General features: G+C 49.4%; 3 protein-coding genes and 2 non-coding genes across 6 annotated transcripts in view; 3 read left to right on the forward strand and 2 right to left on the reverse strand.

Annotated features, from left to right (window-relative positions):
- The window catches only part of LOC135814280 (kinetochore-associated protein 1-like), a 135,962-nt gene that overhangs the window by 106,196 nt on the left and 4,607 nt on the right, over window positions 1–25,159 (forward strand). For both annotated transcript variants that reach the window (XM_065327379.1, XM_065327380.1), the window contains exons 59-62: window positions 5,829–5,964; window positions 11,642–11,737; window positions 13,293–13,349; window positions 15,264–15,318. In XM_065327379.1, the coding sequence (XP_065183451.1) occupies window positions 5,829–5,964; window positions 11,642–11,737; window positions 13,293–13,349; window positions 15,264–15,318 (344 nt within the window). The remainder of the gene's footprint in view (window positions 1–5,828; window positions 5,965–11,641; window positions 11,738–13,292; window positions 13,350–15,263; window positions 15,319–25,159) is intronic.
- Window positions 5,379–10,317, reverse strand: LOC135814282 (uncharacterized). The gene is made up of 2 exons (XM_065327381.1): window positions 6,945–10,317; window positions 5,379–6,502 (listed from the first exon to the last, which is right to left on the reverse strand). Exons 1-2 carry the CDS (start codon window positions 10,206–10,208, stop codon window positions 6,161–6,163), a joined length of 3,606 nt encoding a protein of 1,201 aa, XP_065183453.1. The 5' UTR covers window positions 10,209–10,317; the 3' UTR covers window positions 5,379–6,160.
- Trnae-cuc (transfer RNA glutamic acid (anticodon CUC)) lies at window positions 12,147–12,218 on the forward strand. The gene has a single exon. It is a non-coding gene; the product is annotated as a tRNA-Glu (tRNA).
- Trnae-cuc (transfer RNA glutamic acid (anticodon CUC)) lies at window positions 12,639–12,710 on the forward strand. The gene has a single exon. It is a non-coding gene; the product is annotated as a tRNA-Glu (tRNA).
- Window positions 18,884–23,129, reverse strand: LOC135814279 (uncharacterized). The gene is made up of 2 exons (XM_065327378.1): window positions 22,418–23,129; window positions 18,884–20,251 (listed from the first exon to the last, which is right to left on the reverse strand). Exons 1-2 carry the CDS (start codon window positions 22,863–22,865, stop codon window positions 19,254–19,256), a joined length of 1,446 nt encoding a protein of 481 aa, XP_065183450.1. The 5' UTR covers window positions 22,866–23,129; the 3' UTR covers window positions 18,884–19,253.

A 25,159-nucleotide genomic window follows, 5' to 3' on the forward strand; every position in this document is an offset into this window, starting at 1 on the left:
CACAGGATCACGGCAATTATCATAGGGTAACACCAGTAGTAGTAGTAGAATTTATTATTTTGATAGGGAAGCCTACCGCTAGTACAGTACATGGCCTATGGTCCGGACCAACGTCCCCATCTGCATCCACAGGTAGGAACCTCGTGCTACTGGTGCGTTCGGGTCCCGTCATTCGCGATTTAGGTGGATCAGTTCGCATTTGGGGGGACAATGGGCCAGTTCTAATTTCTTACTTTTACGACGGGGCAGTACCAGTAAAGGTTTTTCAGAACCGCTCACAGAGCGATTTTTATATGGATAATTTCAGCTCTTTTTCCGTTCCCTCCCCACCCCAACCCCGAAGGTAAACATGATGACCACGCGCGCGATGTACTGTATGTAGCCATGCGACTGCAATAACACACTGATACATACCAGCCCTCCCCGCCTCGCTACCCCGCACACAGATACACAAACATGTGTATGCACACGGCACACACACGTGGCCACGCACACATACGCACATGCACACGGCACAAACAGGAAATTCTTCATGTATAATGCCATGCAAAGCAGTGGCCACCGTACTTGAGGAAGTCAGTTGTGAAACAAAAATAATTCAACTACAGCGTGTAGACAAGCTGACGGCCAAAGCGCAACATAGCAAACATGACATTTGCCCAAGGATTGCAGTTTGCAGACCATGCCATGGAAGCAGCGAATACAGAATGTAATATCATACAAAGTGACAAGCAAGGACGTGGCCATCATACACCAGAAACTTGCAGAAAGTCACATATCCAACAGATAGAGAAGTGAACAGCAATCTGATACAGCCCACACAGGACAAAGCGGACCTGATACTCGTCCCAGGATCGCAAGTGGCAAACCCTTTTCAATGCATAACATGCAGGTGTACGTTAGACGCATGAACATCTGACCGTGTCGCCAGCATACAATGTCATCACATGTTTACCCCACAAGTTACACACATGCACAGTAGAAGCACAATGAAAGCAATGGAAAAGTACGATGTGGTTGCTGAAGCATCTTCACACTTCAAATTCAGACTTCAATGTGGTCGTCACGGGATGATATACCTGCAAGATACAAGTGATGAAGAAAGAAAGCAGAAGGTCGTGAGGTAGGCTATGAGACACCACAAACGGTTCACCTACATGTCTGTTCAGGGCTAGTGCACTCACACGGAGAATTGTCATAATCGAGCATTTCCCAAACTGAGAAGTGCAATGAAATCCACTTGCATGCACAGGAGCAATTTTGCAATATTATGATGCGCAATTCGACACGATCTGCGATGCTGCGTGCGATGTGCCCTGCTGTCATGATAGTGACAGTCACCGCGGTATGTTTTGTCAACGTCGCCTGTGCACTCTTCTGTCAAGTCCAAAGTACTCACATACTTGGCAATGTTTTTGCAGTGATTAACTTTTATCCTAGTTATGTCACGGGTAACTTTAATGAAGTACCCGCAGGCCGTGTCGATCTGCACATCGTCCACTCTCTCATGTACTTGGCCTGCTTTGTCTGTGTATCCATTTCATGTGCGATCCACAAAATCGACTAGACAGTGGGTGCAATACGCTCTCTACCTGAAGACGTTCTTCTGGCGACATCTCGCCATGTACTTGGCCTGGCTTTGTCTGTGTATCCATTTCATGTTCGATCAACAAAATCTCAATGCACTACAGAGACTAGACAGTGGGTGCAATACGCTCTCTATCTGAAGACGTGAACCATTAAATTTTTTGGAAAAGTTATACGTACACCTGAAACGTAATGAAGTACAGGAATAGAGAGAGTGACTACAATACGCTCTCGACCTGATATAGTGATAACGTGAGTACAAGACACTCTCCACCTGATAACGTGTTAGAAGGTAACATGTCTACAGTCCCACCGTACCCTTCCGACACGACTGTGGACCATTAAATTTTTTTGAGAAGTTATACGTACACCTTAAACGTAATGAAGTACAGGAATAGAGAGAGTGACTACAATACGCTCTCGACCTGATAACGTGAGTACAAGACACTCTCCACCTGATAACGTGTTAGTAGAAGGTAACAGGTCTACAGTCCCACCGTACCCTTCATCATTCCTCATTCACCATCGCGCGATACCCTGGCACACACTGACAACATATCAATGGGGTGCCTTACCGTCGTCTAGAGGAGACGTCTTCGCAGCAATATTTTCCCTCCTGCGGATTCAGTCGCCGACGCGACAGCGGTTCACGGGGCCGTTCCAGTTGCGGAAGACATTCGATTCATCGGGCCAATTCAGAAACAGGGCCGTGGACACACAGGGGGCAGAGAAGAGACATTGTTAGTGGACAAGAAATATGCAGTGGCAAGTGGCGAGTGCCGCATGGGTGTCAAGTTGTCATGCACAATTCAGCTATTACTTACGGTCCAGCTAGTCCTGCCATTGCTCGCTCGTCCTGGTTCCTCCTCGTTCGTCTTCCTGCACGTTTGCACTTCTCCTTCCCCACCGTTGGCTTTGCGGTACGGGGGTGCCGGAAGGAATTCCCACCATGTATCCATGTACATGAAGTCCCACCATGACTCTCCATGTACATGTCCACGGCCACGTCAGCAGTTTGTATAGTACCGGAAGGAGTTCCCACGATGTCTCCAAAGGCCTAGAGCGGACGTCTTTGCAGCAATTCTTTTCGCCCTGCGCATTCAGTTTGCCGACGATGTCTCCAAAGGCAAAGGCCTAGAGCCTAGTAGAGGGGACGTCTTTGCAGCAATTCTTTTCACCCTAGTACCCTGCACATTCACTCCGCCGACACGACAGCGTTTACGGGGCCGTTCCAGGTGCAAAAGGTCCACGTCAGCAGTTCTCAACTATTTCGCGTACGGGATAGTCGCCGCGACAGCGTTTAAGGGGTCGTTCCAGGTGCAAAAGGTATCCATCAATGGCACTTTGCAGTATGGGGTACGGAAAAGGGGCCTCCTCGTTCGACTTCTGCAGTTCTCCTTCCCGTCAGGGGTACCGAAAGGGGCCTCCTCGCAGTTGTCCTTGCCGTCAGGTCCACGTCATGCAGTTCTCAACTATTTCGCGTACGGGATAGTCGTCTTTGTCATACGCGACATCGGCGTTTACCGAGTGGCATTGGCACAAAGCAGACCGTTGACGGGGTCACGTGTCAAAAAAGTATCAACAACGTGTCGACTACGTGTCGACCATGTGTATAGCGGTACACTCAGCGGTACACTAATTCTCGTGCCATTCTCGTGTCACAAAACTGGAACATCGAGTACCAGTATGGAAAGGCTTCAGACAGGAAGCCTTTCCAATTAACCATGGACTGCTTCTGGCTAGATTAACTCTTGTGTAATCAATGGTGCTAGTGAAGCTTATATCAGATCCACTCTGATTTAGCCACCCACACTAGTACCAAGTATTACCTTCACTGGGGGCAGGGGTACCTGCAGTTGGATCCCGGGACGGATACCCTGATGCCGTCAATCCTTTTTCTGCTCCTTGTCCTCACCCACTTACTGAGGTGTGGTGAGCCCATAAGTGGGATCATTTCAAGTCCACCCTAGTTTGGGGATTTCAGGGGGTGTCGGCCGTTGGGTGGTTCAATGGCCAATTGAGTCATCTTTCCAAGATTCCTTTTGAGTCTCTCTCCCCTCTCCCGGGGAGACCCACGTGACCAGTTTTGGCAGTGAGCAAGTACAAGTACAAGTGTGTGTATGTGTGTGTGTGTGTGTGTGTGTGTGTGTGTGTGTGTGTGTGTGTGTGTGTGTGTGTGTGTGTGTGTGTGTGTGTGTGTGTGTGTGTGTGTGTGTGTCCCATATGGTGCAGTGGTATGTGCAGCGATTTCCAATCGATAGATTGCGGGTTCGATTCCCGACGATTATGGTCACACACGTCTTTCTTCTCTTTCTCAGACTCTTCCTGGCTTTTCTTTCATTCTCCTGGGTGGTTACCAACAGCCAGTGCATGCCGGAGTATGTGGTGTGATGTGTGTGCGGGAAAAAAAAATGAAAAATGAAAAAGACCAAAAAAGGGATTCACTGGCCAGAAAATGTCACTCCAAATAGCTGTATGGTGTAGACCAGGCTGAATAGTGACGGTCAATTCTTCAGCCTTGCAAGCTGTTGAATGGTGTAATCCCAGCACAAGTTGCTATGGCTTCTGCCGTAGCATTGCTATCATCGCCTCCGGCGATGGGCGTCAAAGGTCAAAGGTGTGTGTGTGTGTGTGCAGACGATGTTTTTTGCACGCACTCATGCTGTGAGGATGTATTGGTGGAATCTTCCACCTATGTTCAAATTACATGAGCAATAATCATGAGCAAGGCACAGCAGTTAACAGTATGCAAGCCTAGTATGTGCATGAAACACACACACACACACACACACACACACACACACACACACACACACACACACACACACGCACACACACTACTACTACTACTACTACTACTACCAATCAGCTACCCCAGTGGGGTCACGCCGCCCTCCACTCAGAGAACTGAGCGCAAGGTGAGGGGCAGTGGCGCAAAACAAAACAGGAAGTACAGCAGAATGAATTGAAAAAAAGAAGGAAATCAAAACAAGCTGCCACATTGATGGAAAAGAACTCACCAACAGAGGAAAGAAATATCACAAACCAGATGAACAGTCTGTGCAGGTCCACTATAAAATGTAACGACTGAGAAAGGAACAATATAAAAAATAAATGTGAACATGATGTTCTGTTCAACAAACGTCTGTACGCGTACTGCTTCGGCCTTCGTGAATCAGAAAAAACACAATCCTGAGTTGGAGGGTGGGCACCGAACGTCCCACAAGGGCTCCACAAGACGTACTTTCACGAGCGACGAGGAGTGTGCACAGCAAGCTAATAACACTTCACCATCGCCGTCCGACGAATGGCCACTCAGGTCCAAACAACACGGCCAAGGACAAATTTACGACCAGCGATACATCGCGCAGGAAGAAATTTCTGCGAGTCTGACCTGTTTCCTTTCTCATCCAGGAGTCCACTTGCTTTGCCGAACGCCACTGCACTGTTTTTGGCTGGGGGTTGATCCGAGGGCTCGCCACACCACTGCGGAGGATGCGGAAAGGACGCAAGAAGACGGTGACGGCAACAAATTACCCGCCCTGGTCGTCAGCGCACTGAATGCGCGCGCGTGCGCGCACGCGAAACCGGCTGCAAGGCATGAAAAGCCTACTGCCAGTCAATACCCAGGGACGACCCTGACCAGAAGGCCAGGGCCGCCCCGTGGAGGAGGTCAACAAAGAGAAAACCAGGAGCTAACAAATCTGCTTCCTCTCGGCAAAATATTTTACACACACACACACACACACACACACACACACACACCTCAACTCTTTCCAGTGCAAATAAGGTAACATTGTAGTTTGTTAGTCTCTCTCATAAGTCCGGTGTCTGATATCTTCCACTAGTTTTAGATAGTTCTTTTGATTGGATTGGTGCTAGAATGATCACTACACATGGAAAGAAATGAAACTGATGCAAAAGAACACCAAGAAATAGCCAAAACAATCAGAGAACTAAGCCTTGGCTGTCAGTCAATCAATTCTAGAGTCGTACAAGTCCACCTCTGTGCATGAAACTTAGGGCACGTGATCCAATATGAACTGCCAACATCAACTTCAAGAACCATGATTTCCCAAGGTTGTTGAAATCTCCAAGCAATAGTATTGCCAATGTCTGCATACACTGAACGCAAATGTCTCAGAAAACAGAACAGAGCCTAGCTTGTCGCCAGCTCTCTTCTCATCTCACTTGCCTATCGAATATCCACTCATGCTTGCTCTCCATGCTGTGGTACACAGGGCGTATCTATACTCACTGGTGTGTGTGGCGGAGCTGGACAGACTGCGTATCTCGCAGTCGCTCAGCACCTTCCAGCACTGCAACAAGGAAGGTCTAGTGCGGGGTCTGCTCAAGAACCACAGCACGTCACCGCTGGTAAGGAGAGCAGAACATGACTGTATGACTTGTATGCGCGGCCCTGGTATGCTATCTCCTTGCAACTATTGCCATTGTTAAGTTATACTGGTACATGCATATCAACACTGATGTTGATGTGATGCCTGAAAAGACTGCTTGTCATTCTCATTACCTGTGGCCGCCTGTTCATAGCTGTACCACAACAGGTTTGCACTCACTGGAAGTCTGTGATGTCAAAGTGCAGTACTCCCTGCTCGACAGGCTGTTCCCTCTGCTTTCCCACTATTAGTCCGTGTCTCTTGGCGCACAGCTGCCGGTAGTTGTGTGTGATAGTCTGCAGGTAGGGCACTAGCATCATGATAATGCCGATCACGGTCTCGCCCATCTCCATTGCAACTCCCTTTGCCCAGCACCGGACCTGAAGTGCCGGTGCAGACAGACACTGCGATGTGTCACAGTGTGTTGCGTGACACTGCACATAGCTATTGACCTTGTCGATGTGTTTACCGGTATCTCTCATGTCCGCGTAGCGTTGGTATGCATAGATTCTTCCCAGCTGAAGGCAGAAAGAAAAAAACCGCAAAGCAGTGATTACATTTACCGTCTATCCCTGAGGGATTACAACCATCGCCACTCCCGAAACCCGACTGCACTGAAACTAGATGTATCAAGCTTCAACGGCTAAGCTAGCTTCACATGTACCTGTGTACGAGGCAGATGTCTGAGTATATGCACGTTTACACTAACTTGTTTGCACGTGTTTGCAATCACAGCAACTTGTCATATGCCAGTGAATCATGGTCGTGTGTTGTAAAGCGCTGGCCACTGAACTTTGCCCCATGACTAAGATAGCACCGCGTGCTGCACATCCTGTGCACTGCAGCTCTAGGCGGTGTAGTCGAACATAGGGCTACTTTACTCATGGGTGTGAATTTTGCTGGCCTGCAGCACTGCGCACTGTGGAGAGAGCCTGCGAACGTTGTGATGATAACACATACCTGGAAGATGAGTAGAAGCATCAGCAGGAAGACATAGGTGATGGGTAGAAAGAGTTTACGCGTGGCTTTATCAAAGCCACTGTACTGTCCCTTCTTGCAGCTGAGCAGGCGCAGCGTCCGTTGCAGACCGGCTGTTGCCACTAAGAATGATGTCACGAATATGACCGCCATGAACGTAATGCCGTTGCTTGACGAATAGCTTATTCCCAGACACGTTGACAAGTCGCCGTGTCCACGCAACCCCTGGGCCATAACCACCAGTGCTGCTATTGCCGGCGTGACAAACACTGCCACGAACACTAGATAGGTGAGCAGCGGGTGGCGGATTGTCACCAGCTTCATCTCGGCGCAGTGCGTCTTGTTGCGGCTGTGTGTCAGGTAGGCAGCATGTACCCATAGTACCTCACATATACCAGGCAGAGCACCCAGTAGTGCACTCATCGACAGCAGATCAACCACTGCAGTAAAGCCGCACATGCCTCTGAAATCAAGGAAGCCTCTAGCATTGGTATGGTCGTCCCGGCAGCCAATCGTCCCAGCTGCCAGACTGATCAAACCGAGAATGCTTTGCAGACCTACGATGGTGTTGGTGATGGCGATGAGGCGGATGCTTGTGATTTGTTTGTCTTGCCAGTAGCGTTGGAACGTCATAATAACTGTGAATAACACAACTAGTACACTGGCCACCTGCGCCATGGCTTTGCCTGCAATCATTGTTTTGGTTACTGCACTGCTGCACCACTGCGGGTTGTAGTGACAGTCAAGTTGACAGTTCCACTGCTTGTTGCTGTAGCCCCTGCCATAGACCATATTCCCAGGCTGCCCGGTGTCCACAGGACAGTCTGGGACTGCCGAGCAGAGGTCTTTCTGGATGTAGGTGACAAATGTGAGTGATCGATCGAGGAAAGGGACGATTGTGCTGTTAGCTGTGTGACATGGACACCTGTTGTGGACACAAAACAGTCTCTTGTACTCGTTTGCCGGCAGTGTGTTGATGGTGTGATGGCCACTAGATTGACAAGTGCCCTTGATCGTGTTGAACTGCTGCTGATCTAGCTGCAGAACATAGTTAAACTGTGCTGGGTTTGAATCCGACTGAATGTTCAGGTCACTACACGTCCTGTCAGCAATGCCCTTGAGCCAGTCGTAGATGAAGCTGTTGCTTGCGTTCACGATGGCTTTCAGCTTGAGTAGCTCCAGCAGCTCGTGGCACGGCACTTGCCATTTGCTAGTGCTTGATCGGTGGCTCAGGTCCTGTCTGGCTGCCTGACATACGATACCTGCCAGTGGCACGTACAGTGAAGCTCTCTCACTCCTGGCTATGCCCATTGTGTTGCTTATGACTGCGTCCAGCTCCACTACTTGCTGATGCAGCATGCTGAGAAACTGATGTGCCGCAAGTAGGTCTGCCGTGAAGGTACTGAATATGGTCAAGTAGTCGATGGTGCTGGCTATGGTGTTTGTGCCGTTTGCATGCACGACACAGTGCGAGAACTTTGAGAGGTGAGTACCGGTCACGCTTCTACTCTGCAACGAGGCAATGAAACCGTCCAGCTTCTCTTTCAATCCTACTAGGCCTGCAGGTGAGACCATGTCCAGGCTTTGACCGTTGATCCACGAAGGCTCATGAGGAAACCTGCACATCATGTGTTTGATGTTGTTCAGGGTAATACACTGGTTCAATTCATGGTTAGAGCTCAGAGTTGCCAGGGTACAGCGCACGCACACCAGCTCACTGCAGATCCTCAGCATCTTGTAGTGAGTCATTTCCGCCACTCTTTCCAGCCTCCGGCGGAAGATGTGCGCCGTACAAACGAAGCCAGCCGTGCATAGCTGGACCTGTTGTGTTGACAAGCCGGTGCTGGTGCTTTCAAGCGGTGCATACACCCTGCGCAACAGTGATGTGGCTCCCTGCAACGCTGCCCGATAGGCCTCTGTGGACAACATGGGTAGTTTGTTGTTTACGTTGCTCTGCGTGGTATTGGCGGGGCCAGCTATTCTGGGGGGATGCTGTGTTGGAGCAGTGGGGAACGGGATATACTTGGTTCCTGACTTTTTCAAACCTTTTGGACACTTTTTTTGGATTTTGTAAGTTATCTTTTCAGCATAATCTGTGACGAGCACTGGCTTCTCGCCAGCGCCAAAGAACGCCTTGCACGAATCTTCGACCAGTGTACTCAGCCACTCGCGTGTAGTGTTTGGCATGATGTATCGTTGTGATAGCAGGAGTAGCAAGTCATAGCACGGACGTTCCCAGCTGGCCAAGACTTGTCGAGAGCTCATGGGCACCACGGCCTGGCACATCATGGCTGCCAGTGGCTCATACACGGACGGGAACTCGCCAATTTCCAGACTGCGCTCTGCGGCTAGCGTAGCGTCCAGCTTTGTTGCCAGCTTCCACAGGCTGCTTGTCACCTCCTGCTGTTTTAGAAGAGTTTGAATGGTTGTTTGTAGCAGTTTTAAGAAAGTCAGAATGCTGCTCACCTCCACGTTGCCGCTTAGCTGGGTTTGGATGTGGAGATTGTCGACGTATGTCTGATTGCAAACTCTGAGCCGCATTTCATCCCATTTGACTTGCTCGATGAGACTGGATAATTGACTGTCCATTCGGTGCACTATTTCATATGGCTTGATTCCGCCTGCTGAATAGTCTCCGATGACATGTTTCTCTGAACAGAACTCCCTGAAAATCTCTCTCACTGTTCTGCAACTAGGTGAGAATAGCCAGCTTATGGTGCCATGTATTCCACAGTACATGCATGACAATGCGTAACAGACGTCTATCGTCTTGAACGGTAGGTGTTGCGTGATGGTTGTCAACGTGGGCAACTTCAGTGTTTGGCAACTTAGCTGTGCGGTGCATTGCACGGCCATACCTGGTGACAGCTCACTTGCGTTTTGATATGGACTACCTGAGAAGATGTTACGGAGGATTTGTGCACTGGAGGTGAGATCTATGTCGTCCTTTGGACTGCTGTCCCTAGCATATCGGCCTTGATCCTGGTTGCCATGCCCAAGTGCACCGTTGCTTTCCCCGGCAACAGCAGCTGGAAGCGGAGCAGGAGCAATGCTTGCCACTACTGACGCTACGCTGAAGAAGATGATGCTGAGACATACTGGCCAGTCCGCCGACGTAGAAACGTTGCGATGATGCAAGCATGGTTGTCTACCTGCTCTCGCATGCACCGGCGCTCTACTCCCGACTGCAGTGTGCCGTCGCTTTGCTACTGCTGCTCCCGTCCCATCCACCAGGCTGTCACGCATATTGGCGCACTTTGGTCATGAACCTTTTCCAGCTCTGTCACAGAAACTACTCCTTATATGAAACGCACTCTTGGCAAAGCCAGCTAACAACAGATCAACATATCTACATCAGTCACTGTTCAGTTTCAAATACCTTGCACCGGTGGAGGCCAGCTTTGCTATATAATACTAGAACTGAGGGAATAGTGCCGGACAAGGTGTTGATGCAAGCAGTGAGAGTATTCACGCCTTTGTGTCCCTATGGATAGCTCCTGTGTTTAGGGCTAGTCTCTGCTGCTGCTTCTAATACCTATAGGACTGCCAGGTGTTGAGTTTAGCTACATTGTCCTTGATCATCACCTCCTGCTTCAGTGTGCCATTCAGCAGTACATGCATACACCGATGTGGTCATGTTCACTGGTACAGTAGCTGGTCCTTCACACAGCATGGTTTCTGCTATCACTGGCAGTCCTGCTCTACTAGTATTCTCAAGTGGATTTGTCGTCATGTTTATCAGCCAAGTTGCTAGACAATCGTAGCCTCGTGCATTTTTGGCTCCTCGCCAAGTGTGTATTAATATTTTGTCATCCTTGGTCTGTTGAAATTTACACACACACACACACACACACACACACACACACACACACACACACACACACACACACACACACACACATACACACACACACACACACACACACACACACCTCAGACCTCAGATCTGCCCATCGCGGAAGCGATGATTTTTGTGCACTCGCACATGTTGTCCAGGCGTCAGGGGCCCAGCCTCCCTGCCCATCCGACCCGCCACACACAACAACGAAACTGAACTGAGAGTTCTACATAATTTCTTGACAAGACGGAGACGGACAGACAAGAAGACCGGACACGACGAGGTAAACTGAAAACTGAAGAAAAAGACTAACATTTATGGCAGCATACGAGCATGCGCGCAACAAAACACAACGTATGACAATGACGTAACCGTTACTTGGATCACGTACAAACTATACATGCAACCAAAACCAGTCAAATACGAGTCAAAGCAGAACGCAAAACAAACCAAAATAAACGAAAGGACCACAACAAAATGAGCCTTGAAAAGTCTTTCTACCGATACACAACAATGATAGCGAACAGCTATGTTATACATAGCAACTTGTGTGCGCACACACACACACACACACACACACACACACACACACACACACACACGTGTATGCACTCATGCATGCATCCCTGCACGCTCATGCATAAACACCCTACAAATAACTGCTTGCCACTTTCACACCTACATGTCGCAACTCATTCATGCAGATGTGCTAGGTCTTACACCTTGCTAGTATTCGGTAGAGTTCACACATTAATCATGATCTCTGATGCACACAAAACCCAGCTGCGACTATGCTCATGTGTCATTATAAAATTGTGTGTGCTGTCATTTATTTCTTCAGGCACTCCGGTTTGCAGTGGGATTCAGTCTTGACCATCATCTCTACGATGTTGCACTGTGGGGAGATTTATTGCAGCAGATGCTCAAATTGGAAATGGTAGGTTTGGGTTTGAGTGTAGCAAGGTGTCTGATGTATTTCGCGTCTGTGTGCGTCTTTCTTCTCTTTCTCAGACTCCTCCTGACTTTTCTTTCATTCTCCTGGGTGGTTACCAACAGCCGGTGCATGCCGGAGTATGTGGTGTGATGTGTGTGCGTGAAAAAAATGAAATAGACCAAAAAGTAGGGATTCACTGGCCAGAAAAAGCCACTTCATAGCTGTGTGGTGTAGACCAGGCTGAATAGTGGCAGTCAATTCTTTAGCCTTGCAAGCTGTTGAATGGTGCAATCCCAGCACAAGTTGCTATGGCTTTTGCTGCATGTGAAACATGCATGGGTATGGATGGGCATCTTTAATATTTGCTGTACTGCATCTTGAGATCTCCATATGTAGTGATCATTGCCAGTTGTCCCATATGGTCTAGTGGTTAGGATTCGGCGCTCTCACCGCCGCGGCCCGGGTTCGATTCCCGGTGTGGGAACTTTCCTTTTTTTTGTCATGGCAGATTTGATTGCCACCTGGCATGATCAGTAAAAACTGTGGCAAATAGCAGGGCTTTTTTTACAATAGGAGATATTGTCATATAGTCCATAAACATAAGTATGCAGCTGTAGTTATGACGCCTCGCCTCACACATGTGTGGCCTGTGTTGCTGGACCTTGGGGCTTTTTCACCCCATGCACGCACCATTTGACCATTTGACGCCCATCGCCAGAGGCGATGATAGCGATGCTACAGCAGAAGTCATAGCAACTTGTGCTGGTATTGCACCATTCAACAGCTTGCAAGGCTGAAGAACTGACCACACATACTCATGAGCTCACCTGACAGAAGTATGTGATGCACATCTCAAACTCTCTGCTGCATACTTCAGGCTTCTATGTGTAAATATCATCAGGTGTCCCATATGGTCTAGTGGTTAGGATTCGGCGCTCTCACCGCCGCGGCCCGGGTTCGATTCCCGGTGTGGGAATATTTCTTTTTTTCCCCATGGACTCCAGAAGCATCACCGGGCAGTTTTTCTGCAGTACCGCGGTACCGGCCAGTGAACTCCAGGCACATGCACAACACTTCATGCTGCACCCTGAGGCAGCAAGCAGCCCTTGGAAATCTGCAGCTGTGCAAGCCAGCTATTTTTTTGTAAGTTTTCAAGGTCCGCCATGCCTCCCTCCCATGGTGCAGTTCTCTAACAAGTGGTCGGCGGACTGCACGTGCGAGCGCTGAGTGTGAAGTTGGGTATCAGGGTAGGCAGGTACCATTGTATGCTAGCATGGTGTACAATCATGTTCAGTGGTGGTCAAAGAAATCCGACCCACAAGTCAAAAGTTGCGCCGCGTTTCCATTTCAATTACATCATGCACGCTGAAAAAAACTGATCCAGGGTCCGCATGAGCCTTGGCGCTGCTTTTGGCACGTGGGTTGGATTTCTTTGGCCACGACTGTAGTTTGGTGTTCTCTGTGTAACGTTTCTGATGCGATCCGATCAGAGTATTCATATATGGGTGTGCTGGCGTGGATGCGGTGATGCTGTGTTTGCTCACTGTCTTGTATGCAGCTCAACGATTTGCAGCAATCTCTGATCTCGGCATCATATGTACCTCAGCTGCTCAAGGTCAGTAGTACCCCTTACACTGTACGCTGTATTATTTACTGTTCATGTCAGAGTATTATTATACTGCACTATGTGTTGCTGTTACACATACCATGCGCGCACGCGCACGCACACACACACACACACATTGTCAAAATCTTATCGATTTGATTATAGAATGTAGAAGACCTTTCCAACCATGCACACACTCACACTACTACAACACAAACCACCATCGTTCATTCATCAACTACACTTCAGTCAAGAAGAAGAATAACCAAAACAAGGAGATACACGTCAGGCGAAATAGCACGTCATCGTACGTTTGAGATCAGCGGGAAGAAGATGACGACGTCCACTAATTTAGTATCTGTGCACACGAATCTGCTGTGTGTGTGACTCTGTGTGTCACCTATGATATCATCTTCTGTGGTTCCATGCCTAGCATGTATGTCTGAATCATCCTGCAAAGTTTGAATGACGTAGGTTGAGCGATCGCTCCGCGAAATATACTTTTTGAAATTCTCTTCATAGTATATCTTCCACCATTGAAATTTCGAATTTCTTCAAAAAAAGTGCTGAGAGGGGTGGCTTGCAACCTCGATATGGCTTGTTCCAGGCATGCTTTGGAGCCATCTTCTGTTGAAGTAGTGGCGGGGATCTGCCCTGCAACTGCTACAACAAAAAATGATTCGATCTGAGAAAGGGTGAGACCGCGAATCTCGGTTGAATATTGAGTATTTCAAGCCTTTTCACGACGAAGATGGAGTTCTTTTTGGATATGGACGTCGCGGCAAAGGACATGGTGTCCGACGTCTGGCATCCGGTGAAGCCAGGGATCATTTGTCCAGTCCGACAGCCAGACGGTCGGCAGCCTAACCGTCGGTAAGCTTGTGTTTGGATCCCGTTCTGCTCGATGTGGTAGATCACAAACAATTTGATATCGCACAAATTGATGTCAGCATCGTGCGTACGGTATTTTATATTCAGAAAATCCCAAAGTGTCTCTGTGTGGCCGTCCTATGCCACGAGAAACTCCAATCAGGCTCCTATGTCCTCTGCCTTCATGATTGAATGTCCACTTCGTTTGAACAACAAACACAACAATCGAGGACGGTTTTGCAATGAAAAATACAGCTATACTGGAGCTGAAAAAAAGAAGAAAAAAACGTGCTCAGGATGAGACTCGAGTACACGCATACTCTCCCAGCAGATGAAACGCAAATTTTTGTGAAAAATGCGTGACGCCGACTGACCAGTAATTTCGCCTGACGAACAACGGAGAAAAGAACTGAGATGCACAATGAGTACGCTCCGAAAACGGCGGTGCTCGGAAGCAAGCGAGGCCAAATAGATCGCGACGCAGCGCACCCAGACCCATTCGGGCCTGAGCTGCGTAGCGATCGCGTGGTCAGGTGCACTGTGGTGCCATGGAAACAAAGATGGTGGCACATGTAGCGCGTGTACCACGAGGTAGAAAGAAAGGAAAATAAATAAATAAATAAACGGCAGAACGAAAGTGAACGCGAAGAAGAAATATATTTGAGAGACTTTAGAGAAACAAGAATGTAGTTCGCGTCTGGCGGAGGGTGCTTGCACCAAGCTAGAGGTGAGAGCACCACTGTCAGATAATGGAAAGACTGAGTTAGAAAGGAGAAAGACGACGGAGTTGCAGACTGAAACTACAGGAAGTTCAAGTAAGACGTGAACACTAAATTTATATGTATTTCAAATATTCGTGAACGGCAGTTCTCGACACACATAATATACACACACGCCCACATTGCTGCTTGAACTTCATTCATTGTGGTTGAATCGCTGCAGCAATCTTTCACTGCAGTCTGCAGCCATCTTTTCATGGGCTGAATTGGTTGGTGTCCTTGCTGTTAGCATTGTCAATCATACTGTATCATTGTATCTGCGCTGCCTTTTCAGATTCCACGTCTGTTACAGTTGTGGCAGGCTGTGCTGACTCAACCCTTAGCTGACGGTGAGTAAGAAATTCTTTGCCGTCATCATGCATTTTTGCTGAATAATCCTTTTGTCTTTTGCTAGTCCAGCTCTCGCAAGGTAATTGCATCTGAGTTGCCAAGTCTAGCATGCAATGGTATAAGCTATACTGCACAATGTAATGTAGTACTATGGACTGTGTTGTCCTAGAATAGAGGCAATAGCTCACAAACTTCACAGCAGCCTTCTGTAATAAGTATGCATTCAACGGGGTTGATAGTGATGTATGTGTGTGTGTGTTGTAAGAAGTGATGTGTGTATTCTATGTCTATACAGTATACCACGATTAAGGAGGTTCGCGACGGTTAGCGCCATGTTGGATTTCCGAATTTTTTTCTGAAAAATAATGCCTTTCGGAATGGAAAAATGGGACGCGATCATGCACAATCGAGTAAAAAAATAAGCAGTTTGACCATGACTTCGCAGCGCGTGCTCGAGTCGAGACAAGATTTGAGGAAGAAGCTCAGCCACTAGTGGACTTGCGGATTTGTTTTGACATTGGCGGTTTTTGGATAGCTCGGTTCTCCTGCCGACGTGTCGTGGAGATGAAGACGCGGGAGAGTAATCCGTCACCCACGACGCGGCCTCTCATTCTGCGTACTGGACGATGCAAGAAGCCGAGGACGGGGACGCTTCGCAAACTCAAACGATCGATCGAGTTCCTGAAAAACGGAAAGGGCGATCTCCACCACTAACGCCACTGGATTCGACTCCCGCGAAGAGGTCTTTCAGTGCCCCTCTTCACGGTCGACGAATCGTTCATCTCAGGTATCTGGCTGTGGGATTGTCTGCGTGCCAGAATCCTGGATGTGGCAAACCTCTGGCGCTCATTGATTGCGTTGAAGAGAAGAGGTACGACCTGGGCAGCGTACTTGTCATTCCGTGTCAGCAGTGTGGGATGGAGAATTTTATAGATACATTACAGATAGCCCTGTAACTGCTCAACACCCTGGCCCCCGTGCTTCCACAAGCAACACCAAAGCTGCTTTGGGTAAGTGCTTTTTTCAATCTCATAAGATTTATTCATGATATTTGCGAGTCATTGCCACCCTATGGCTATGGAAATGTATGAGCACACTGTATGCGCGGCGGCCGCGAGTGTGTGTGTGTTTGCATAGACCTGCATGTTTGTGCATGTGTGCACCATACGCATGTATGAGCATGCACATGCATATGCGCTCATGTGGACGTGCCCTCGCACACATACTATACACACGTGCATGACCGCTCCCAGGGCATGCTGGTGTGACATGTGTATGCGGGCATCTCCACTCATGCACATGAGTGTGCACATGCATGTGGGTGGGTACGCACACGTGCGTGAATGTATGTGTGTGTACGCACGCGTGTGTTCTATTGCGTGTGAGAGCATGCATGTGTGTGTGTGTGTGTGTGTGTGTGTGTGTGTGTGTGTGTGTGTGTGTGTGTGTGTGTGTGTGTGTGTATGTGTGCACGGATGTGTGTGTGTCGATGGTGTGCATTTTTGTGCTGGGTGAACACTCTGATCCCTAAACCGCGATACCGGAGCTCCCAAGCTACAGCCTCAGATTGATTTATAGTTCATCGTTGGGAATGAATTCGCTGCTCATGATGCTGTTGCGGATGTTGCGGCCCTAGCTGAAATTGTCGAAACTCGCCCTGATGCCAGTATCCTGTAGAACTCTGTCACTTTTGCATCAGCATGTTCGGCGATGGAGTTTGCAGAACATCAGGAAAAGCGGCTGGCCACCCTTCAACCGTTGGTCCAAGCAACGTGCTTCTCTAAATCAGTTGCAGTGCGGGCAGCTGCCAGTGGGTTGGTGATGAAGCACTTTGTCTTGTCCTACAAACGAAGTGGTGAGCCAGCCATTTCCAGACTGATGAAGGAGCAAGTGGGAGGTAAGAAGTGGGTCACAGTCTCAAGGAAGATTATATTAGCGGTGGCTGAACACCTAGCGAAGAACCAGCAGCAACCCAACTGTAAGGAACGCCCTGTGGCACAGTGCTTCACTTGTTTGTGCGCACCGTAAAATACCATCATTTTTGCCAGTGTTGGGACACGTTCTAGCTCGCATAGTTAAAGAACAAGAGGACTCAATGATGTCTGATTCGCTCCAACATGTCAGCTTTCATTGTAGTTTGATATGGGGCTGTGCTAAGCGCTATCACAGCTACATGTACATGTATCACAACCAAGTACCAACAGGAGAGTAATCATGGAGAAAAGTACCTATCGATAATGCGTGCACCCAGGGTTTTCCGGCAAATTTACTAGTTCAGCTATTCTATCCTTGTATTGTTCTGAACGCCGAGGGCTCTAGTGAGTTTATGCAACACCTTACAGGCAAAAATCCAATAAGTTATGACCAAAGCAGCAGCAGAGAAGTACAAGCAATATAGATACGTGAATTTACCAATTTTAGGCAAATTTTGACAGTTTTTTGGATTTTTCTCCAGAATATGCACGGTGACCCCTATTTTCGCCGCGGTAAACCTGTTCCAACCCACTTATAGAACGTATTTGAAGTATCCACATATGGGGCAAACTCAAAAATAAGCTGCAAAAAATATTCAAAGTTTCATTTTTTGCGTCTTTTTGTTCTTCTCCAGGAAATGACGACCTGGATCCCATCGTCAACCAACGTGTACATTTTTCGGTGTTGATATCATCTTAGTCAATACCTCGAACAGTCTGTAAAATTTTAGGTCATATTTTCTGCCCTAACTGATGTTATGGACGATTTCTCATCAATTTTGGGATTTTGTGTTATTTTGTGTCATCAAGGAAAATTGTGTTTTTGGCAAGACCTATTCGGGCAATTGAAAAACTGATGTTACTAAGCGAAAATATAAGGCTGTACCTATTCAAACCTGATGTCAGATTGGGCTGATGTAGAAATTAACGCACTCTCCACATACAGGCATGCACCCGGCTCAGAACACATTGTTTTCTGGTTGGCATATCAGGGATATTGGGCGGAGCAGCTGGCGTGCATGAGAAAGACAGGTCGGCCTGCTCTGCGCAGGAGCTGTGACCTGGAGCACACAGAGTGTGAACGAGAGACGGTCGGCCTGCCGTGGGCAGGAGCTGCGACCGGTAGTGATTGAAATGAGCCAGCTGCGGAGATAGACTGCCCTCACCCGATATAAGTATATTGACAAGAATTGTACTGACACTGTTATTGAGGAAATTATGGTGACAGTGACGGAGAGATAGTGATCCCCAGTCGAATGGGGTTGGGAGGGAAGGGGAAATTGACACTGACGGACAAACCAGTGAACAGTCAAGTCGTCAGAAAGCAAAAGTGACAAAGGAGTCTCTCTTTTCTCCTTCTCTCTCTCTAAAGCAAGATTTGGAATGCATGCGTGGGAGAGTGGCGCGCGCTGCGCATGCGCATGTATAGCAATGACATCATAATCAGATGCATGATCATCAGACTAAGTATGAGTGGTAGATGTTCCACGTTCGTTAACAGGGCTTAGCGCACACGCTAAACCACCATTAACGCACTCTCCACATACAGGCATGCACCCGGCTCAGAACACATTGTTTTCTGGTTGGCATATCAGGGATATTGGGCGGAGCAGCTGGCGTGCATGAGAAAGACAGGTCGGCCTGCTCTGCGCAGGAGCTGTGACCCGGTGCACACATAGTGTGTGTGAGAGAGAGACAGACAGGTCGGCCTGCTCTGCGCAGGAGCTGTGACCTGGAGCACACAGAGTGTGAACGAGAGACGGTCGGCCTGCCGTGGGCAGGAGCTGCGACCGGTAGTGATTCAAATGAGCCAGCTGCGGAGATAGACTGCCCGTTCCCAATATCCCCAATATGGCATGAGAGTAATAATGAAATACGACTGGTGTATTGTGCTGTACTGACAGCAGCAATGTAAAGCTAAAGCTAAGCAGTTCAGGCATGATGTGGTCACTAACCCGCAGCTACCATTGATGACTTTGAACTGCAGCTAATTGACGTGACACTCGCAGGGTGTCAGCTGTAGCAGCCCGGATGTAGCGGTGGACCGCATCACTGCGCCATCTACCCATGATACGGATGATGTGTTCGGGGACACCTGCCATGGCCGCTGATGTTGCGGCGCCAATCCGGAAAGAGTGACTGGCATATGCACTCGGGTCCGTGACCCCACAGAGTGGCAGCAGGTTGCGCAGCTCAGAGGACACTGCATTTCTTGTAAGCGGCTGGCCATTAGCATAAGTGAACAGATGGTCGCCGCCGGGGCGAAACGCCAGGTAGTTTGCCATGGCCTGCACTGGGCAGATCAGTGCGTCCGTGCTGGCTCCAACCAATACTGTGTGGCCCGTGCTGTCGGGGTCCGTCTTAGATGAGCGCACGTTTACCGATAACGACCGCTGGTCAGTACTGATCGTCACATCACATCGCCTCAGGCCAGCAGTCAGTTCTCCACAACGGAAGAACCCATGAAACGCCAAGGAAAAAGCTGCCCTTAGCATGGCCTTGTCGTGAGGGTGCCGCATGCGTGGAACGGCAACATGCCGGCAGATCTCCCTGAGAAGTGGAGTGGTTATCGGCAGACGATGACGCTGTGTCGATGACGACCTGTCGATGCCCCGCAGGACCCTAGCGAGGAGAGTTGTTGGGCCCGACGGGTAAGCAAAGCCAAGTTCCACATGAAGGTTGCGGATTGCCGACATGTAGACACGGACAGATCGAGGCTGAAGAGTCCTGAACAACTCGGCAGCAAAATAGCACAAAGTAAAGTCGTCGCCCGGCAATGGGTTGCAGGCATGCACTTGGCAGAACTGGAAGTAGCGGGTCTCGGCGGTAGAATACGTCCGGCGGGAGGATGGTGCTATTGCCAGTGCTGCTAGCTGTAGCACGGAGTCTGTCAACGGAGAGTTGGCAAGACTGGCTGATCTGGCTCGGCTGCTGCTTCCGGGGCCTGGTGCCTGAATACCTGCAGCAAATTGCGAGACAATGCATCGGCGACAGTGTTAGTGACACCAGGAATGTGGACAGCTGACACCAAGAAGTCATGCTCAATACACAGCAGATACAATGCCCGGATAAGTGTCATGACTGGCGGTGAACGGCAGGTACCGGAGCGTATACAGTCCACCACGGCCTTGTTGTCACACTGAAACTGAATGCGTCGCCTGCTCCACTCCGAACCCCAGGTCGCGCAGGCAACTATGATAGCATACATTTCTTTGAACTCAATGTTCTCGTTCTCGTTCTGGGCTGTCCACTCTCCTCTCAGCCACCGGCCGTTGTAGAAGGCACCATAACCGTGAGTGCCGCTGGCATCAGTCTGTAGTTGCATGTCGGGGGCTGGCGTCCACTCATCCACCAGGAAGAATGACTTCCCATTCCATATGGTCAGGGCCTCTGCCCACCACAACAGGTCTGCCATTGCCGATGCCGAAATGCGTAGCCATTGGTGCAATGGTGTTGATCGAGTTGCTCTGTCCAGGTCGTACAGGCGTCTCAGGAATGTGCGACCAGCTGGTACAGCTCTGGACGCGAACGAGAGTTTGCCCAATACGGAGGCGAGGTCGCGTTTCTGAACCCGGCCGGATTGGACGAGGGCCGACACGGTGGTAGATAGCTTAGTCAGCTTTGAGGGTGGAAGGCGGATCTCCAGTGCCATTGTGTCCAGCTCTAAGCCCAGGAAGGTGAGAACCGTAGAGGGGCCGTCAACCTTCTCAGGTGCAACTGGGACCTGTAAATATGCAAACAGGTCGAGCAGTAGTGACTTCTGGTGCTGGGCAAGAGGAAGACTGGGAGGCGATACATTCAGGAAGTCATCCAGATAATGAATGAGATGGGGAAGGCGGCATGTGTCCTCCAGAACCCAATGAAGGGCAGATGCAAACTTGTCAAATATGTACGGAGCTGACCGAAGGCCGAACGGGAGGACTTTTTCGAAATAGTAACGACCATCCCAAGAGATACCCAACAAGTGCCAGTCAGAGGGGGCAACAGGGCATAATCGGAAGGCGTTTCGAATGTCCACTTTGGTCAGGTAGCAACCACGGCCGAACTTCATGATATAGGAAATAGCCGAATCGACAGTGTCATACTCCAAGCTGAATGACTCCCGGGAAATACCATCATTGACACTGCGGCCAGTGGGGGAGGATAGGTCATGGATGAGGCGAAATTTGCCATTGGATTTTGGGATCAGGCCCAAACCCGAGGTTTGAAACAGCTGATATGGCGGCTCAGCAAACGGACCAGCTGCTTCCCCAGCATCGCAACAAGACTGTAGGTACAGGGTGACAAATTGTTTATTGCAGAGACTGGACGGATGATTGACAGATTGAATGCATGATACCAGAGGAGTGGTGTGACCAATCGAGAAGCCGTTAAACATGCCAGCACATACATAATCACGAAACAGGGCATCAGGGTGAGCAGCTAGCAGTGCAGTTAGCCGAGGCACGTTGACTGGAGTGACGACGTCACTGGGAAGACTGAGAGGCCGCTCGGGTGCAAGTCTTCTTTGGGTGTTTGCCGCGGCATGACAGACAGACATGGGCCCGTATGCAGGACGGGTATGTGCAGGCGCCGTTGTTGTAATTCCGGCAGATCTGGCGGCCATCGTGACGAGGAGCTGGGCTGGTGGCTGACTGGCTCCCGCCTGCGTGCTGCGCAAGAGGGAGCCCTCCACGAAAGGGGCAATGCGGGGCTGGAGATGGGTGCACGAGAGAACAACGCGAGCGGATAGGGCGCCCGCGGCTCGTGAAGCAGGACTGCCAGAGGTTAGGGTCCAGTTGCCGCCAGGAATACAGGTGCGGCATGGCAGCAAGACCAGCACGGAAACGACGGTCATAGGTCAGCCACGCGTCGGTCAGATAATTGTTGTTGGCCTCGATGATGTTGGCTTGGTACGCCAGCAAATCTGGAGCTTGGTCCGGCGACGCATCGACCAGGACTCTGGTGAACAAGGTGAAGGCCTCTAACCACGTCGCCAAGTCATGGATTCGGCGCTTGGAGGGCTGGGGAGTGGACGAGCTCTGCACCAGCTCAACGGACCTGCCGTTCACCAACGATAACTGCAGGACATCACTACTGCCGGACATGGCTTCAGGCAACAAGTCCCCAAATTCGACAAACTCACCTCGTGTGATACGTTCCCGTAGCCGTGGAGGGATGACGGGGAGTCCTGGAGAGCCGGCTGCGCAAGCAAAGTGCATCGGGGAAGGCTGCCCCAGCGGGAGAGGAGCTGATGCTGGTGCTGGTGCGGGTGCTGGTGCGGCAATGGGCGAGGTGGTAGGGGCGACGACGTTGGATTCCAAGCGCTCCACGCGCTCCAGGAGGGGCTGGATAACACCAGTCAGGTCGCTCAGGGTGAGAGGAGCTGGTTGTGACGGCGCAGGAGAAGTCACCTGGTCCGCATTGGCTGAAATGTGCCCATGAGCATGGATCACACGGGACCTTGCTCTCCGATGGTCTTGAGAATTCGCAGAATTCACAGCCCGCTGCGGATACGGGTATAGAGCTGGGGGACCGTCAGCGTCAGTGCCAGCAGCGCTTGCACCCCGTGAGGTGCTCCGTGTTCTTGGCATGACCGTTGAAAAATGTAGGAAATTGACACTGACGGACAAACCAGTGAACAGTCAAGTCGTCAGAAAGCAAAAGTGACAAAGGAGTCTCTCTTTTCTCCTTCTCTCTCTCTAAAGCAAGATTTGGAATGCATGCGTGGGAGAGTGGCGCGCGCTGCGCATGCGCATGTATAGCAATGACATCATAATCAGATGCATGATCATCAGACTAAGTATGAGTGGTAGATGTTCCACGTTCGTTAACAGGGCTTAGCGCACACGCTAAACCACCATTAAATTTTTGGGCCTAACTGTCCCGAACCCCCTTAATAGGTACAGCCTTATATTTTCGCTTAGTAACATCAGTTTTTCAATTGCCCGAATAGGTCTTGCCAAAAACACAATTTTCCTTGATGACACAAAATGACACAAAATCCCAAAATTGATGAGAAATCATCCATAACATCAGTTAGGACAGAAAATATGACATAAAATTTTACAGACTGTTCGAGGTATTGACTAAGATGATATCAACACCGAAAAATGTACACTTTGGTTGGCGATGGGATCCAGGTCGTCATTTCCTGGAGAAGAACAAAAAGACGCAAAAAATGAAACTTTGAATATTTTTTGCAGCTTATTTTTGAGTTTGCCCCATATGTGGATACTTCAAACACGTTCTATAAGTGGGTTGGAACAGGTTTACCGCGGCGAAAATAGGGGTCACCGTGCATATTCTGGAGAAAAATCCAAAAAACTGTCAAAATTTGCCTAAAATTGGTAAATTCACGTATCTATATTGCTTGTACTTCTCTGCTGCTGCTTTGGTCATAACTTATTGGATTTTTGCCTGTTAGGTGTTGCATAAACTCACTAGAGCCCTCGGCGTTCAGAGCAATACAAGGATGGAATAGCTGAACTAGTAAATTTGCCGGAAAACCCTGGGTGCACGCATTATCGATAGGTACTTTTCTCCATGATTACTCTCCTGTTGGCACTTGGTTGTGATACATGTACATGTAGCTATGATAGCGCTTAGCACTGTCCCATATCAAACTACAATGAAAGCTGACATGTTGGAACGAATCAGACATCATTGAGTCCTCTTGTTCTTCAACTATGTGAGCTAGAACGTGTCCCCACACTGGCGAAAATGATGGTATTTTACGGTGCGCACAAACAAGTGAAGCACTGTGCCACAGGGCGTTCCTTACAGTTGGGTTGCTGCTGGTTCTTCGCTAGGTGTTCAGCCACCACTAATATAATCTTCCTTGAGACTGTCACCCGCTTCTTACCTCCGACTTGCTCCTTCATCAGTCTGGAAATGGCTGGCTCACCACTTCGTTTGTAGGACAAGACAAAGTGCTTCATCACCAACCCACTGGCAGCTGCCCGCACTGCAACTGATTTAGAGAAGCACTTTGCTTGGACCAACGGTTGAAGGGTGGCCAGCCGCTTTTGCTGATGTTCTGCAAACTCCATCGCCGAACATGCTGATGCAAAAGTGACAGAGTGCTACAGGATACTGGCATCAGGGCGAGCTTCGACAATTTCAGCTAGGGCCGCAACATCCGCAACAGCATCATGAGCAGCGAACTCATTCCCAACGATGAACTATAAATCAATCTGAGGCTGTAGCTTGGGAGCTCCCGTATCGCGGTTTAGGGATCAGAGTGTTCACCAATCACAAAATGCACACCATTGACACACACATCCGTGCACACATACACACACACACACACACACACACACGCACACAAACACACACACATGCATGCTCTCACACGCAATAGAACACACGCGCGCGTACACACACATACATTCACGCACGTGTGCGTACCCACCCACATGCATGTGCACACTCATGTGCATGAGTGGAGATGCCCCATTACACATGTCACACCAACATGCCCTGGGAGCGGTCATGCACGTGTGTATAGTATGTGTGCGAGGGCACGTCCAAATGAGCGCATATGCATGTGCATGTTCATACATGCGTATGGTGCACACATGCACAAACATGCAGGTCTCTGCAAACACACAGACGCTCGCGGCCGCCGCGCATACAGTGTGCTCATACATTTCCATAGCCATAGGGTGGCAATGACTCGCAAATATCATGAATAAATCTTATGAGATTGAAAAACGCACTTACCCAAAGCAGCTTTGGTGTTGCTTGTGGAAGCACGGGGGCCAGGGTGTTGAGCAGTTACAGGGCTATCTGTATAATAAAAATAATATTCGCGGGCTATCTGTATCTATAAAATTCTCCATCCCACACTCCTGAGACGGAATGACAAGTACGCTGCCCAGGTTGT

The sequence above is a fragment of the Sycon ciliatum genome, chromosome 4 (assembly GCF_964019385.1).
Source record: "Sycon ciliatum chromosome 4, ocSycCili1.1, whole genome shotgun sequence".
NCBI classification, from domain to species: domain Eukaryota; kingdom Metazoa; phylum Porifera; class Calcarea; order Leucosolenida; family Sycettidae; genus Sycon; species Sycon ciliatum.

Bases quoted from the DNA above. Each gene is read 5' to 3' on its own strand.
- LOC135814282 (XM_065327381.1), bottom strand. From the start codon at position 10,208: ATGCGTGACAGCCTGGTGGATGGGACGGGAGCAGCAGTAGCAAAGCGA. The intron at 6,503-6,944 runs GTATGTGTTATC...TTCTGCCTTCAG, and splicing joins TGCTTCTACTCATCTTCCAG to CTGGGAAGAATCTATGCATA.
- LOC135814279 (XM_065327378.1), bottom strand. From the start codon at position 22,865: ATGCCAAGAACACGGAGCACCTCACGGGGTGCAAGCGCTGCTGGCACT. The intron at 20,252-22,417 runs GTGAGTTTGTCG...AATTTGCTGCAG, and splicing joins ACGGGAACGTATCACACGAG to GTATTCAGGCACCAGGCCCC.